The sequence below is a fragment of the Pleurodeles waltl genome, chromosome 3_1 (genome assembly GCF_031143425.1).
Source record: "Pleurodeles waltl isolate 20211129_DDA chromosome 3_1, aPleWal1.hap1.20221129, whole genome shotgun sequence".
Classification (NCBI taxonomy): domain Eukaryota; kingdom Metazoa; phylum Chordata; class Amphibia; order Caudata; family Salamandridae; genus Pleurodeles; species Pleurodeles waltl.
In genome coordinates this window covers 240,860,268-240,875,984 of record NC_090440.1, presented here as the reverse complement: position 1 = coordinate 240,875,984, position 15,717 = coordinate 240,860,268, and the positions used below count along the sequence as shown (strand labels likewise).

The window sequence follows — 15,717 nt, the reverse complement described above, 5'->3', positions numbered from 1 at the left end:
GGATTCTGTTCCTGTGAGTTAATCAGGCAAACATTGTAATGTTGGAGCTCTGGGCTTTTCCCAGCCATTAGAAGCCCACGAACACTCCCTTGTCTTCCATGAAACTTCCAACAATCCATTCAAATTTCTAATAAATAAAACAAAGTCCTCACAGAGCTTAAATTCCCCTTGGGCTCCGTGAGGCCTTTATTCACAGCTGATGCTGTGAACAAAGTACATTGGAATGTTGACGCTCTGGCCTTTTACAAGCCAGTAAAAACTCTGAGCACTCAATTGTCTACAATGGAGATCCCAACTTTCCAGTGTTCTAATATACCCTTAGAGCCTGCCATAGTGGGCTGTACCAGCCATTAAAGGCTTTCTCCAGCATTAAAGTCCCAGGCAGAAGGTGAGGGCCTTTAACGGCCGGTATAGCCTTCAATGGTGGGCTTTAGGGTTATTAGAACATTCCACCCCGAGAAAGTTCTAATTATTAAAACAAAGGCCTCAAGGAGCCCAAGGGGATTACAATCCTCTGGGGCTCTATGAGGCCTTTGTACACAGCAACAGAGGTGAACGACAACATTGCAATGTTGGCGCTCACGGCTTCTTCTGACCATTGGAAGCCAAGTCTTCAATGGACATCCCAACATTCAATGTTATAATAAGGGTTTTGTGAGCAGCAGAGGGAAAACATTAAGTGGAGGTAGTTATCAATCTCTTCAGCAATCAAGGAAAACAAATTTTGCTTGGAGGGAAGTATGGAACTTAAAATTCCTGGTTTTTTTTTTTTTTTTAAAGGAATCCTCAAACATTTTAGGTGTGCATGCTGACATGGTGGCATTGCTGCTAGACCTTTGGCATTAGAAAGAATACCCTTATAGAGAAAGCTGTGCTTAAAAACACTCTCGATTTTGAATTGGCACCAGGAAAATCCTTAAAACAAAACTGCTCCAACGACTTCAGTTACAACAAAAATGTATTTTCATCAGTAATGTATTAAACGTACTCGAATGCTGTAATAAAATCTGAACCTTATCACTAAACATTTATCCCTACCATAACTCTGACCTCCCACAGAACCCTTACTCTAATGACCCTCTTTACCCAAACATAAACTTTTTTGAAAATGTGTTTTTATTGTTTTAAACAGGTAGGATATACTATCCACCTCCATCATAAAAAGACATCATCATCATTACTTAGTAGAACTCCAACCTTCTGCATGGCAAATAGTACACTTCCAACCCTAGTCCTCTCCTTCTGAGTCGCCTTGCCCATCCAGTGTGAGAACCGATGATGACCTCGGCCCCTCTGCATTTGTTCATCAAAGGTAATTAGGAAATTAACCATTTCCGAGTCTTGGTAGTACCCTGCACAACCCTACACAACACTTATTCACACTGTTACGAATCCCTCCCTAAGCAGCCGTCCCATGCAGTACGTATCCGCACACCTTTCCCACTGCTCGGGTACTCTTTGGTCATAATCATAATCACCATGGTTCACACCTGTGCAATTCTGCATTCGAAACAGATCGGCTGAGTCTTAGACGATCACAGTGGTCTGGTATTTGAGGGATCAGTCAGTAAGCCTATCATATTAGCCTATTCAGTTAGTCGAACAAAAACGTTTTATCTAGCCTCACTACAGGGAGTGCAGAATTATTAGGCAAGTTGTATTTTTGAGGATTAATTTTATTATTGAACAACAACAATGTTCTCAATGAACCCAAAAAACTCATTAATATCAAAGCTGAATATTTTTGGAAGTAGTTTTTAGTTTGTTTTTAGTTTTAGCTATGTTAGGGGGATATCTGTGTGTGCAGGTGACTATTACTGTGCATAATTATTAGGCAACTTAACAAAAAAAAATATATACCCATTTCAATTATTTATTATTACCAGTGAAACCAATATAACATCTCAACATTCACAAATATACATTTCTGACATTCAAAAACAAAACAAAAACAAATCAGTGACCAATATAGCCACCTTTCTTTGCAAGGACACTCAAAAGCCTGCCATCCATGGATTCTGTCAGTGTTTTGATCTGTTCACCATCAACATTGCGTGCAGCAGCAACCACAGCCTCCCAGACACTGTTCAGAGAGGTGTACTGTTTTCCCTCCTTGTAAATCTCACATTTGATGATGGACCACAGGTTCTCAATGGGGTTCAGATCAGGTGAACAAGGAGGCAATGTCATTAGATTTCCTTCTTTTATACCCTTTCTTGCCAGCCACGCTGTGGAGTACTTGGACGCGTGTGATGGAGCATTGTCCTGCATGAAAATCATGTTTTTCTTGAAGGATGCAGACTTCTTCCTGTACCACTGCTTGAAGAAGGTGTCTTCCAGGAACTGGCAGTAGGACTGGGAGTTGAGCTTGACTCCATCCTCAACCCGAAAAGGCCCCCCAAGCTCATCTTTGATGATACCAGCCCAAACCAGTACTCCACCTCCACCTTGCTGGCGTCTGAGTCGGACTGGAGCTCTCTGCCCTTTACCAATCCAGCCACGGGCCCATCCATCTGGCCCATCAAGACTCACTCTCATTTCATCAGTCCATAAAACCTTAGGAAAATCAGTCTTGAGATATTTCTTGGCCCAGTCTTGACGTTTCAGCTTGTGTGTCTTGTTCAGTGGTGGTCGTCTTTCAGCCTTTCTTACCTTGGCCATGTCTCTGAGTATTGCACACCTTGTGCTTTTGGGCACTCCAGTGATGTTGCAGCTCTGAAATATGGCCAAACTGGTGGCAAGTGGCATCGTGGCAGCTGCACGCTTGACTTTTCTCAGTTCATGGGCAGTTATTTTGCGCCTTGGTTTTTCCACACGCTTCTTGCGACCCTGTTGACTATTTTGAATGAAACGCTTGATTGTTCGATGATCACGCTTCAGAAGCTTTGCAATTTTAAGAGTGCTGCATCCCTCTGCAAGATATCTCACTATTTTTGACTTTTCTGAGCCTGTCAAGTCCTTCTTTTGACCCATTTTGCCAAAGGAAAGGAAGTTGCCTAATAATTATGCACACCTGATATAGGGTGTTGATGTCATTAGACCACACCCCTTCTCATTACAGAGATGCTCATCACCTAATATGCTTAATTGGTAGTAGGCTTTCGAGCCTATACAGCTTGGAGTAAGACAACATGCATAAAGAGGATGATGTGGTCAAAATACTCATTTGCCTAATAATTCTGCACTCCCTGTATTTTCATGTGAATCTTTTCTGCAGCAGCCAACTCCACTATAGCCTTAAGCTACCTGCCAGCGGTTGCCGATCTAGTACTCAGTCAGTGCATAACTATACTTCTTTTTGCAAGTGCGATTCCTATTATACATTTTTTACACAGGCATTCTTTTTTCCCCTTAGGAAGGAGCCCCAGTAAGCATTGTTTCATTGTGACATGCATGGTCTTAATAGCTTTACTTAATATCTGCATTACCTCTATTCCAAAAGTTTGTATTATTGAACATTTCCATATGATATGAATGAAACCGGTCTCCATGGCTAGACATCTAAGACGCTAGAGATACACTTAGGTTATATGTTGATTAATCTGATGGGGGCAGATAGGTCTTGTGCACGGAGTTATATTGTGTTAGTTGAAACCTAGCACTGGTCAACACTGTTTTTACTCCTAAGCAGACCTTGCTCCATTCCTTGTCTGTAAACAGTATAATGCTTTTAATCTTGCCTAGGCCTGTCAGCATGAAGCGCTCTCTATACATTTCTTAGTGATTCTTTACATCAGGATCGCACCAGCAGTTCACATTATTTGTGTGGTGTCGAGTACACCCAGAAATACCAGCCATATTTCATAAGCAATTTAGATGCTATTTTACAATATTTCAGGAATTGACCATCTCAGATCCCATGGGCCTCTCTGGTTTCAATGAGGGTCAAAAACCTGTCTACTGGATAGAGCTCAGCCAGTGTTGGACCAACTCTTTGCCTTCATGTGGTTGGAACATATGTTCTTTTGCACAGCATGCTCAGTTTATGCATGCCTGGTGTGAATGGTGGAAGGTTAATATTTTTTTTTGAAAGATAAACCAGGGTGTTATCCACACACATATGCTTTGTTGCACTCACCTGAATGCCCCAAAGTTTTAAAACATCCTGCAGTCTGCATGCAAGGGCTCAACACCTAATGCAAACAGCAGAGACCAAGAGTACCCCTTCCTCATCACCCTCCCTCAGCTCCAAGACCACTTGTCCCATATGGACACTAGCCATGGCTCTGGCGTATGGTAATTTGACTGGCTTCACATAGTCACTTACTTTCCAGACACATTGCAACACCTCCCACATATACTTCCTGTGTCAAATGCTTGTTCAATATATATAGCATTTCCAGTGCACATTCATCCTCAACTAGTTACGGGGCATGAAACACTTGCACCAACCTTCGCAGATTGCACAATGTGATCCAGTGTGCCATACAATCATACGGGCCCTCGTGCACTAGTTCCGGTGTCACTTCCAGCAGCCTGGCTGCTAGTACCTTGTTAAGGATTTTCACACCCCCGTTTAGCATTGACAGTGGACAGTATGCTGACACCTCTGCTGAGTCCTATCCGAGTTCAGAATTAGTACTATCAGCGCCTCCCATGTGTGTTTTTTAGGTAGCATTCTAGCCCTAAAGGCTTTAGTGTATACTCCCAATACCGTATCTGCTAATAGCCCTGCGTTTAAATGGTTTAACTCAGAAGACAAATAGCCCTTCCCCGGAGCCATAGCCCTGCACATGGAACGAATTGCAACTATTCATTTCTTGCTTTGTAAGAGGGACTTCTACACTTCTAATGTTTCTCGCTGCTCAGGTGAGGTTTCTCATAGTGCTTTCAAGTAATCTCTCATACCTTTTTGGTTTTCCCACGTGGGCCCACCAAAACATCTCTTGCGGCTGTCTAGAAAAGTGTCATTGATGCCCACCTGCATACGCACCATCTTCCCAGGTTATTCATTAACATAAGTATAGGTATGTGATGGACCTCTCTTTTAATTAACTAAACCAATAAAATACTAGACTTATCTTCTCTGTGCAGCTTCAGTCTGTAGGTGACGGTCAAGCCTAGCCAACATGTCTGCTAGCAGTTTTTTAGTTAAATTCAGTCCGTATTCTTCTGAGGGTGGAGTGACGGGTCTGCCTCTATTTTTCCTAGATAAGTTTCCTGAAACTGTAAGGATTTTTCAGCAATATTTTGATGTCATATATTTTTGTCATGCACTCCTCTCTGACCACCTTAATGGCTTCCCACTCAGTTGCTCTACTGCAGGTACTACCTTGGTTAGTTTCAAAATACTCTACTAGTGTCTGCGTTAGCCACTTTGAGAAAAGAATGTCTGACAAAGCTTCCACGTGCAGTCTCTACAATTGGACCCTAGGTACATCCCCGCTAACCTTGTAAATGGCCGATACTGGCTAATGATCAGATAAGTAACGGCCAGGTAGTGTATTCCCATAACCTTATGACCATGATGGGCTTGAATCAGGAAATAATAAAGCCTACTAACTTGGAGTCCCTGTCGCTGGGGTCAAACAGCAATAAACCTGTCTGGGTGGTGTGTATCACAACATATCCTGAGGCGCTCCAACCCAGCCATTATTCCCCGGAGGCTGCTAATTAATCAAGTTTAGTGGCAAGTTTTTTTTTGGGGGGGGAGGGGTAATCGGGGAGCAAGGGGATTGTCTCTCCATTGCACCGTCCAGTGCATCATTTCAGTACCCACTAAGACTAGGTCTGCTTGAATGTAAGGTTTCACTGCCGCAAGGATTTCGCCAAAAAAGGCACATTCGCCAATATTTATGGTTTATACACTAATAAAACAAAACATATATCCTGCACATCTAGTAGTACACATCAAGATTAAATACCTGCCATTCAGGTCAATTTTTACATCTTTAATTTTAAAAGGAACACCCTTTGCACAACCCCACTACAAGGTTACATACAATAGTCCCCTCCAATTTTGTGGGTCTTTGCACTTCCATCTTCCCATATGTCTCTTTAAGCAGTGCCGTTCCCACTCCATACATTTTCAAATAGGCATTCACTCTGTTTTTTTTTTTTTTGGTATGCTTCTTCAACCTTTGGACATTCTAGGTGAATGCTTTACGTGTTCCGACCACCTACAACAAGGCCATTCAGTTTTTCTGGGGAGCTCTGAAATGAGTTCACATAGGGGTGCATCAGGTCTCTCCCTGGACTCTCCCATGTAGGCCATGCATATTCTTCAAATCAAATAATATAACAGTAGTAACAAAACCTTCTAATTTACCCAATCCCAAGGCTGCTTGTACATGAGTTGGGCTAACCCCAACAAGTGGCTAGAATTGACTAACAGCCACAGCCTAATACCCTAACGCAATACGAATAAGAAAAAGTTGAAAAGTTCTCCCAACACTATTTGCTTGTTTGCACCTCAGAGGACCCCGGTTGACATTCCTCCCCCCCAGGTACCCCAACCTAGAACAGGGCATGCACCGGTGATCCTGTTACAGGAGTCACTGTGCGTCTCCCAGCAGGCATTACATCTGCATTAACATTTTATGTAGCTTTAGGGACATTTATATAACTGATCTCTCCAGGATTCATTGTGATGCCTAGCCAATATTTCGCAGTAACTTAATAGCATTGTACTAAATAAAATGTCAGAGGAACACAAAGATCCTGCAACCCTGCAATCTCGCCATCCAACACCAAGCCATTTATCTAGGGTAGGGCCTTAGTGCATTTCAACTTACCTAGTGCCCCTGCTTCTCAGTATTTTCAAGAGTAAACAATTGTAAACCATTTTCTCATTTGGTCCATTCTGTAACCTCTTTGATCCTTGAGCATCTGTGCTGACGTGGTGTTGGTGTCCTATTTTATTAGACGCATTAAAGGTTGAATTGGCAACAAAGATGGACGAAGGCGTCGGTACCCTTGTGCCCTTCAGGGTTGCAAACCACCTTCTGTACTCCTCCATTGGAGAATGCTGTGTGGGTGATGGCACAGACAGACAGACACCCTTTTTAGAATTTTCCCTGCTGCTACTCCAAGTGACTGTGCACAGATCACAAAGCCAGTGTGTAATTTGTCTGTTGACCAACCACCACAATGCATCTTGTCCCTCATGCCTCTCCTTCAGCTCAAAGACCCTCTTGTGTCAGAGGTAGCAGCTCCTAGCACACCAGAAAATGTACCAGTAGGGCACTTCAGAGACCCTGAACATCTTTGCCGAAGAGAGAGTCTGCCTTTGGGCCCTGAGCAAGGGCACCAAGAAAAGACAGGGCATTGGTCTGCACCAACACAAACCTACAGAGCCTAATATGTCTTCACCTAAGGCCATCAGTCCCCTGCCACCAACCCCCCTTTAGCACCCACTGATCCTGAGCCCTTCCAGAAGCACCATGGCCTCATTCACAGGCTGGCACCAAAGATGCCAATTCCTTTGGCATCCTTTAGCCTCCTTTGGCACTCATTTAGCATCATTTGTATGTCAAAACACACCTCAACACTGATGGTGAAAGACAAGCAGTTGAAGCCTACCGAGGAGGACATTGCTGCACCTATTCTTGACATACACCACAGGAACTGGATGCCAAATAAAAAATCCTGTTTATACTACCTGTTATAGGCAGAACCTTGGCAAAAACACACCCACAACTGCTGCTCACACTATTCCACATCAGAGGGAACTAGCCTGTGAGGGGGAGCCTTCTTCCAGGCTGCCTTTTCCTGAACCAACACCCAAGTGACATAAAAACAGAGCCACAAGCCCACCACAGCTGTACACATCACCTCATCTGCCACCACCAGAGTTGGTAGGGGGGGGTTCCCAGTTTCTTAGTCAGACCCTAGTGGTCCTTGGTGTCTTTGTGAGCCCTGTAAGCCTTCAAGGGCATGGCTCCACAAATGACATCTGGGATGCTCATGATGTAAAACATAGAACAAAACCCAGTGAGAGCCTTCGACACTATGGTATAATATGAGGTAATTCAGGGTGTGACGGTGTACCACTAGCTTAATATGCATATTGCACAGAAAGAGGACAATTTTCTTCTTGAAATGCTCACCAAGACTGAGCATAGCATGGAGTTCCTCAAATGTTAAAGGACATCTTAAAGTATGCCCCTGATAATTTTAAGGAGCTTGTCAGAGTAAGAGTTTTTACTCTGAAATTACAGAAAAAATTCAAAACCTCTGCTTATGACCCATTGTATATTAGTCAGCAGGTTACACTGGACTTGCTAGCCGTTCCCGTAAGCATGCTTCTGGGAAAGGCACCGGCGATGATCCAGAAGACAAGGATTACCAATAGATTGAGGCGGCTGGAGAAGGGATGACTGTTGAAGCAGCAGCTCATTGGAGAATGGATAATTCTGTGGTGCTCCATTCAGAATATGTAGCACACAGTGGGAGGAGATGCAGGATCTGCTTAAGCTTCTTCCAGAGCAGTATAGGAAGCATGGGGAGCAAATAGCAGCCAAAATGAAGATGCTGTTGAATATCATCATCCATCATGCCTTAGATGCCACAGACACTGCACCCAGGGGTACCAACACAAGTGTATTGCTCAGAAGCATGTGTGGTTCCATATCTCCAAGTTCAAGCCATAGGTTCAGCAGCATCTCCTCAACTTCCCATTTGACAGGAAGCACTTTTGGCCCACTGGTTGAGATGCTTGAAAAGATCACAAAGGATGTGGAGCCAGTGAAATCTATGACCGCACTTCAGGTTATGACATTTAGGGGCTCCAATTGAAAACACCAGCCCAGAAGGGGAGCAAAAACAACCTAACCCGATCAATCTCACTCTGATCAAAGGCAGCAGCTCTCCTGTCACCAGCAAGTGGGAAGGGACCACAGTCTGGCTCCTACAGAAGTTAACAATAGGGGTATGGTTAAGGCTAAGCTGAGGGTGTGCCCCCACAATGCACTCACTTGCCAACCCCAACCACTGATGACGTCTCCTCTCAGGGGAGGTTTCTTGATGTACTCTTGTGCTGGGGGAAGATCAGACACATCATATCTGACCGTACTTCTCTGCACAGTGAGAACTGTCAGGCTTCTTTTAGGGAATGTCCCGCATTGCCTCATACACAAGACTTCATATGCAGCCCCTGCAAGATTATTTTGCAGTTCAGTAGTCTCAGGCAGAGGACCACTGGGAAGATAGTGTTTGCTTCAAGCCAAGGCCTGCCACTCTCTGCAGTGGTGGAACAGCAACAATGTGTTGCAGGGCAGGCCTTTTACTGACCCAGTAATACCGACACCTCTCACAAGGTGGGGCACGTAACTCAACAACCGTACTCTTCAGGGGATGTGGCCATTCAAATGGTAGGGTGGCCACATCAACTACCTAGAGCCATTAGCCAGCCATCCATTTGGCTGTAAAGGCCTCCTTCAGGTCTTCTGACATAAGGTGGTCCTTTTCAGGTTAGACAACATGACTGCCATGTACCTCTTACAGAAGCAGGGTGGAATACAGTATTCAGTGCTCTCAACTAGATTAGGAAATTTGGCATTGGGCAATTCCACACAACATTCACCTTGTGGTGGGGCATCTTCCAGGGATCGACAATAACTTTGCATACCTGCTCAGCAGGATGAATCTATAGGTCCATGAGTGGAAAATATATCTCAAGTCTTACAAAGCGAATTCCAGCATTGGGGCACTAGACACATATACCTGTTTGTCATTCCAGAAAACGTGAAATGACAACACTTCGCCTCCATGATTTTACACACACAGTCCACGGGCAATGCACTACACATCAATTGGTCATGGATATTTGTCTGTTTTTCTGCCTGTCCCACTACTTCCATATGTGATGAAAAAGATCAGGCAAATATCACTAACCCTCATTCTGATAGCACTTACTTGGGTCAGACAGCCATGGTACTCTGCTCGCTTAGAGATGTCCCTATGTCCTCACAAGAGGCACCTTCTCATATCAGACCTCCTCATATAGAGGCTGGGGTGAGTCAAACATCCGTATCCCTGATTGCAAGTTCGTAACTAAGATCTTCGAATTCAGGTACCTTAACCTTTCTTAGGAGTGTATGTCTATTTTCAAGGACGCACAAAGCACAGCCCTCTTATGAAGACAAATTAAAAAGATTTGCTTTTCACTGTATGTCTTCGAACCTAAACGCCTTTAAACCCACTGTACAAGATATTATTGCCTACCTTTTTGTATTTTCAGAAAGCTAGCCTCGCCTATTCCTCCATTTGTTTGCATTTGCGTGCCATTGCAGGCTGCGTGCAAAATAGGGGGAACCAGTCCCTTTTTTCAGATTCCAGTAATGAAGGCTTTCATAGAATTGGTCTCCTGCGAGTTCCTCTCACTCTTCTGTGGAACCTGTGCTCCAGCTCCATCAGCCCTCTAGCAGCCCCATTGGGTCATCTGATTCCTCCCAGTCGAGCAAGGCATATTTCCAAAAAGTGGTCTTGCCAACACAGCAGGACGACCTTCAGGAAAAGTATAATGCCAGTCTGGCCATTATGCCTTGGTGACCAACTTGGCATCATTTTTCTTTTTTCAGAAACCAACCTCCAATTAGTGTCACTGCAATGCAGAGTTGTTAGGTCAGCAGCCCTTTGTCCTGCATCAGCTAGAATATGTTGACCAGGCACCATAAAAACAATGCCACTAGAATTAGAATCTTTGTAAAGCACTATGTTCCCGAAGAAAGAAAAACTGTCAGACTGGAAAAAAGTCTAAAGTTTGCCCTTTCTACTCGAACTGCAGGAACTGTGGATGTATACCTCAAATATAAACCATAAGGTATGGGTCACAGAGGTAAAGCTATTCATCCACTCACCCTGCCTCAACAAATCTTTAAGCCAGTGGATTCCCTCTATTTTGCAATGTTGTTAAATTAAACCAGTTATTCAGTTTTTTCACATTGATCACCGGTCTCACACCATGGTATCCTTTTTAATCAGTATGAACAAGTTCATTCAAAAGCCTCTCACTCTCAGTCCAGTTGAGTCTTTTTTTTATATACTTATATATTATTATTTTTTGCCAGATTTTGAACTTTTATCCACCTTGAAGACTTCCTCCTTTTGATAACTAAATCGGTTTTGGGCATCGATTCAACTCTGTTCCACTACAAACCCTAAGGGAAGCCTTTTCATCTGCAAAATTCAGCCATCTCGCAGATTTGTTTTCCTTTTACCCTATTTTCTGCAAAAAACTGTAAACTACCTCTAAGAGGAAAGTCTACCCGATCTCCCACCTGCATAAGTGAACTTGAGGCCACAGCCAATCCTAGAGAGCAAACCACTTCTGCCTCATGAAGGGAAGAGAGGCTCCATTCTTATCTTGGTCTTGGTGAAAGTTACATCTTCCCTAGGAATCGTGGCTGGCTGAGTGACCCTTACCTTGACTTGCTTTGAAAACCTTTTGTCCAACATTTTTTGTCTGCGCTTTCTCAAGAGCAGGAGAGGGGGCAACCAACTTCATGTCTTTTATAAAGAAATCTCCAAACCGTTGCTACAGCGCTGGCCTCCGAATTAGCCAGGTCTCCCAGTTTGGGATCAATCTACAAGAGGATCCCTTCTGTCTCTCCACCAACCGCACACAGTTAGTGGTACCCAAAAGGCATACAGTACTCTGGGCCCACCAGATTGGGCAATCTGGTGGCCAATGAGTGCTCATGAGGTATTTGTCTCCTTTACTAGATCTAGGATTTTTGCCAGCTGGTCACTAATGTCCGAGTTGGTTTTTGACAGGATTGCCATACCCTGTCTATTCTTCTTGGGTCCTTGGCATATTCAAACATAAACGTGAAGTTTTGTATCTCCAGCAAGGGAGTAGCCAGAAAAACAAAATTCCTGCCTTCCTCTTTTAACTACATGGGATGTCACTGTGTGAGGGAGAGAAGCTTACACTCCCAACCCCTTGGTCCCTAGGAATTGTTAACCCAAAGAAAGTTTAAATCCTTAGTTCTTTCTAGCTCCTTTTCATTTTTTCTTTCCTAGCTATTTTTGTTTCATTTCTTAGACATCTTTCTCTTTTGTTGTCTTTTCCTTCTGCCTTTTCTTCTTTTGCCTCTTCTTTCTCGCTCTCACTCCATTTGTCTCTAATGTGTTTTCATCATTCCTTGTTCTCTCTGTATCTATGTTTGGCTCTTTTCCCATCCCTGGGCACACACCCACATCTGTCTTCTGGTATATTCATGCTGTTTATTAGTTTCTGCTTCTCTTTCCGTCCTGGACCAAGGAGTCACATTTCAAAGTGCAGCAAAACTAATATAATCTGTTCAGTGACACTCCCTCTCAAGCTGGTACAGGGGGTTGTTCACTGCGCCCTTAATTTCCAGTGAAATTTACTTTACTTTTAATGTCTAGCTTTGCGTATTTACCCTGTAACTTATTCTGTATCTCTCCTTTTTAAGGGGTCTCTTGTTTTCTGAAGAAAAAAAAACACATTATTTTCTGAAGGAATTGAAAATTAATGTTGCTCTCAAAAATGAATCCTTCATCCTCGGAGTGTGGGCTTCCCTGGGTAGGTGGATCTCCCTCTGCTTACTTAGGCTCAATTCTCTGACACTTGGATTGGGCCACGGGATCCCATCCATTATTTTTTTTTTCTAGTCACAGTGGAGGCTCTATCCCGATCTTCATCAGTGCCAGTTCCATATAGATTTATATAGCATAAACCTAGCCATGAGTGAAGGGTTGAGAGTAGATCTAGAAGATGATGTACATCGAGTGGGGATTACAGAAATATATTGTACAAACATCACATTTCTGTCCATTTTTGGCATAGGAAGATTAAGTTATTTGCCAATAATTGCACTTTGTTGAGTCAAGCTCCAAGGCTAGGATTCGAAAGGCTGCAGCTCTAGCCACTAGGCACATATCATCCCCAGGGCATCACCCTGACACATCAGTAACCTCACTCTGGCTTCCTTGGCATCATCATTATTTGGGGATCTCTTTCGCAGCCTATACCGGTGTCTCAAACTCCCTTAATCTCCTCAGAAGGGTCTTGAGAAATAGATGTATTTTGTCCTGAATCACCAGGTTCCCTGTCATGTTCTGCCATCATTTCTCTTGCATGCCACTGATCTAACCTCCTTTTTCACCCTATTACTTCATCATCTGCACCCTTCGAGTCCAGGTCTTGCCTGGTCACCCTCCAGGAAGCCTGGTAGGACGAGACTTTTTTTTTTTTTTTTTTTTTTTTTTTTTAAGTAAGCCGGTCAAGTAAATCCTTAATTAACTCCAAAACCTATTCAATTATGTGTAGTGAATGGTCAACTGGTGCCCCCAAATTAAATTCCCCCTACCGGCCCAGTTATTGTTCATTACGTGAAAGCCCTATGGAGTTACCACTTCTACGCAATCCTTATATATGGGTATACTGCATCCTGCACATCCACAGACCCGAAGAGGCATGCCGCTTGAGCCAGCCCCAATTGTGGTCTTTCTTGTCAAGTGGTGCCCAAGTTGTGCGGTGAGTAACGTAGCATGGGGCTTGCTTCGAGCTCTGGTTGCCTCCTGCTGGACTTCTCCCAACCACATAGAATGGGTCATTCCCCTAATGAGTTGACAGCATACCGAAATGCTACCAACTTAAACGCCTGAGCAATATTTTCTACCATCCAGTATACAAGTTTGTAAAATACTGCAGCTTAATTCACTGCGATGACCACACAAAAGAAAGGGACAGAAAAGGTTGGCACTTACCTCTGTGAGGAGCCACAAGATGTATTGTAATGGACTGTGTGTGCTTATTGACTACAAGATATTTATTCCTACAACTATATTCTATGGAGTTATTGCTGCTATTGAGTAGTCGAGAAAACAAGCACCATAATAGGTTCTATAGAAAACCACGGAGGCTCATAAGTAAGAACACCCATCTAGAATAGGTGTGACTTCCAACTTACAAAAATCGGCAGCCCTCTAGCAGCTTGCTGTTTTAGACTGTGTAGCCAGGAGAGCTGGTTCCACCACCTCTAAATGAGGCGGGAACCTCCACTTTCGGCAGATCGAACACCTGCCCATTTAAGACAGATGTCCTGCTTCCGCCAAAAACCTAACTGAGCTCCCTATATTCAAATTAAACTGTTACAGTGAAAGCCCCATTCATGATGGATACTCAGAGGTGGTTGTTAAATGTTCGTACTCCCAGGTAAGTATTATGCAGTAAGTTATAGTAAAGTTTAAATTGCAGTTTGGTGGTAGCTATGGTGTGGCCATCCCTGTACTCACTTGGGGCTTACGTGGCTTCTCTGCTTTCATGACCTTCGGATTTAAAGTCTCTTGGCTATATTGATATCTTTGTGAGAAGGTGACAATTACAGATAATTCAACCTTTTAGGCAAGTTCCATAGTCTTTCGAATGCTAGGATTGCTAACCTGATTATAGGTCATACAGACAGCTCCTTTCCAAGTATGTCGAATGATTCAACTGGAAAGTTACATGATATGGAAATGTTATTGATGAGTGGTTATGTGCCCCAAATACAGAAGACCCCATGTGTCACCGGATAGCAATTACGATGCACAAATTGGGGATAATCTAATCTGGTTTAGGGAATACTGGCAATTGTATATCTTGGCAAACACAGCTGAAGGCAAATGTTCTTGGATTTGGTAGTAACATGTTCCACTGCAACTTGCACTTTTTTGTAAGTTAGCTATTTTTGATTTTTTGCTGTTCTCAAGATACGAGTTAATACTTAGTTTGCAACAGCGTAGACTCCGCAGTCTGGGCGGATAGCTTCGCTCTTAAAAAAGATAGGCCTCCAAGTTTACCTTTTGTGATTCCGGCCCATAGTATCTATGAAACTAATCATCTTGTGTATTCTATAGTATAGACTGATACTGCTGAACACGGCCTAATTGTTTCACTTGCTTTGCTTATTAAAATATTTCCCTTTTTGTATTTCCTCCAGTGCCTCTTCTGAAGACATTCAGCTTCCTGGGCTTTGATGTTGTGCGGCCAGGACATCCATGCGTTCCATCCCGACCTGACGTCATGTTCATGGTCTACGCGCTGGATCAGACTTCCTCAGACGAAGACTAGTCTGCGATCGTGAAATGTTGCAATTTTTTTTTCTGTGTGAGGATACTTTGTATGTGTGTTTCATGAAAACCTCGGAGGGCTGAGCAGCAGATATTTTAGCATCTTTTGGGCAAAGGGAGCACACAAGCACCTCTAGGACTTGCATTGCATCTTTTTTCAATTGTTAGTTTGGCTGTGTTTTATCTTAAATTGACTTTTTTTTTTTTTTCTTCGAAATGTGTCTTACTTGGAGATCAGTACGTACATACGCATACAGATCTCAACATATATACGCAAACAGGTATTTGCTAAGTAGTTAATGACGTTTATGAACCAATGTAGATGATTTTTAAACTTCACTTGTGTGGTACACTTTGTAGCCTAGTATCACCTCGTGCCTGAGGTAATGTAATAAAAGACCCACTTGATGAGGGTGAAAATGTCCGACATAGTTTGTCATCATTTCTCCCATCTGTTTTGTTTTTCCTTTTCAACAAACCATTTTGATTGTTACCCTAGTTAAGTAAAGCATGGGGTGCATTTTTTAGCAGTTCATTTTCATTAAGGATGTATTGCTTGTGAAAAGTTTTGGACTGACCGCACTAGTGGCACATGATCTGAATTAATCTGATTATATACTATTGGTCTAACAAATAGCAATCACAATTTGTGGAAACTTAATCTGAGTGGACTGTAACCTCAAAGAGCTTTACCTA

General features: G+C 43.1%; 1 protein-coding gene across 1 annotated transcript in view; it reads left to right on the top strand.

Moving 5' to 3' along the window:
- The window catches only part of OAZ2 (ornithine decarboxylase antizyme 2), a gene marked incomplete at its 5' end in the record, with an annotated part of 40,707 nt that extends 25,262 nt beyond the window's left edge, over nucleotides 1–15,445 (top strand). Inside the window, one exon of the mRNA XM_069222323.1 lies at nucleotides 14,892–15,445. Within this exon, the coding sequence (XP_069078424.1) occupies nucleotides 14,892–15,022 (131 nt within the window). The remainder of the gene's footprint in view (nucleotides 1–14,891) is intronic.
- Between the last annotated feature and the right edge of the window lie 272 nt (nucleotides 15,446–15,717).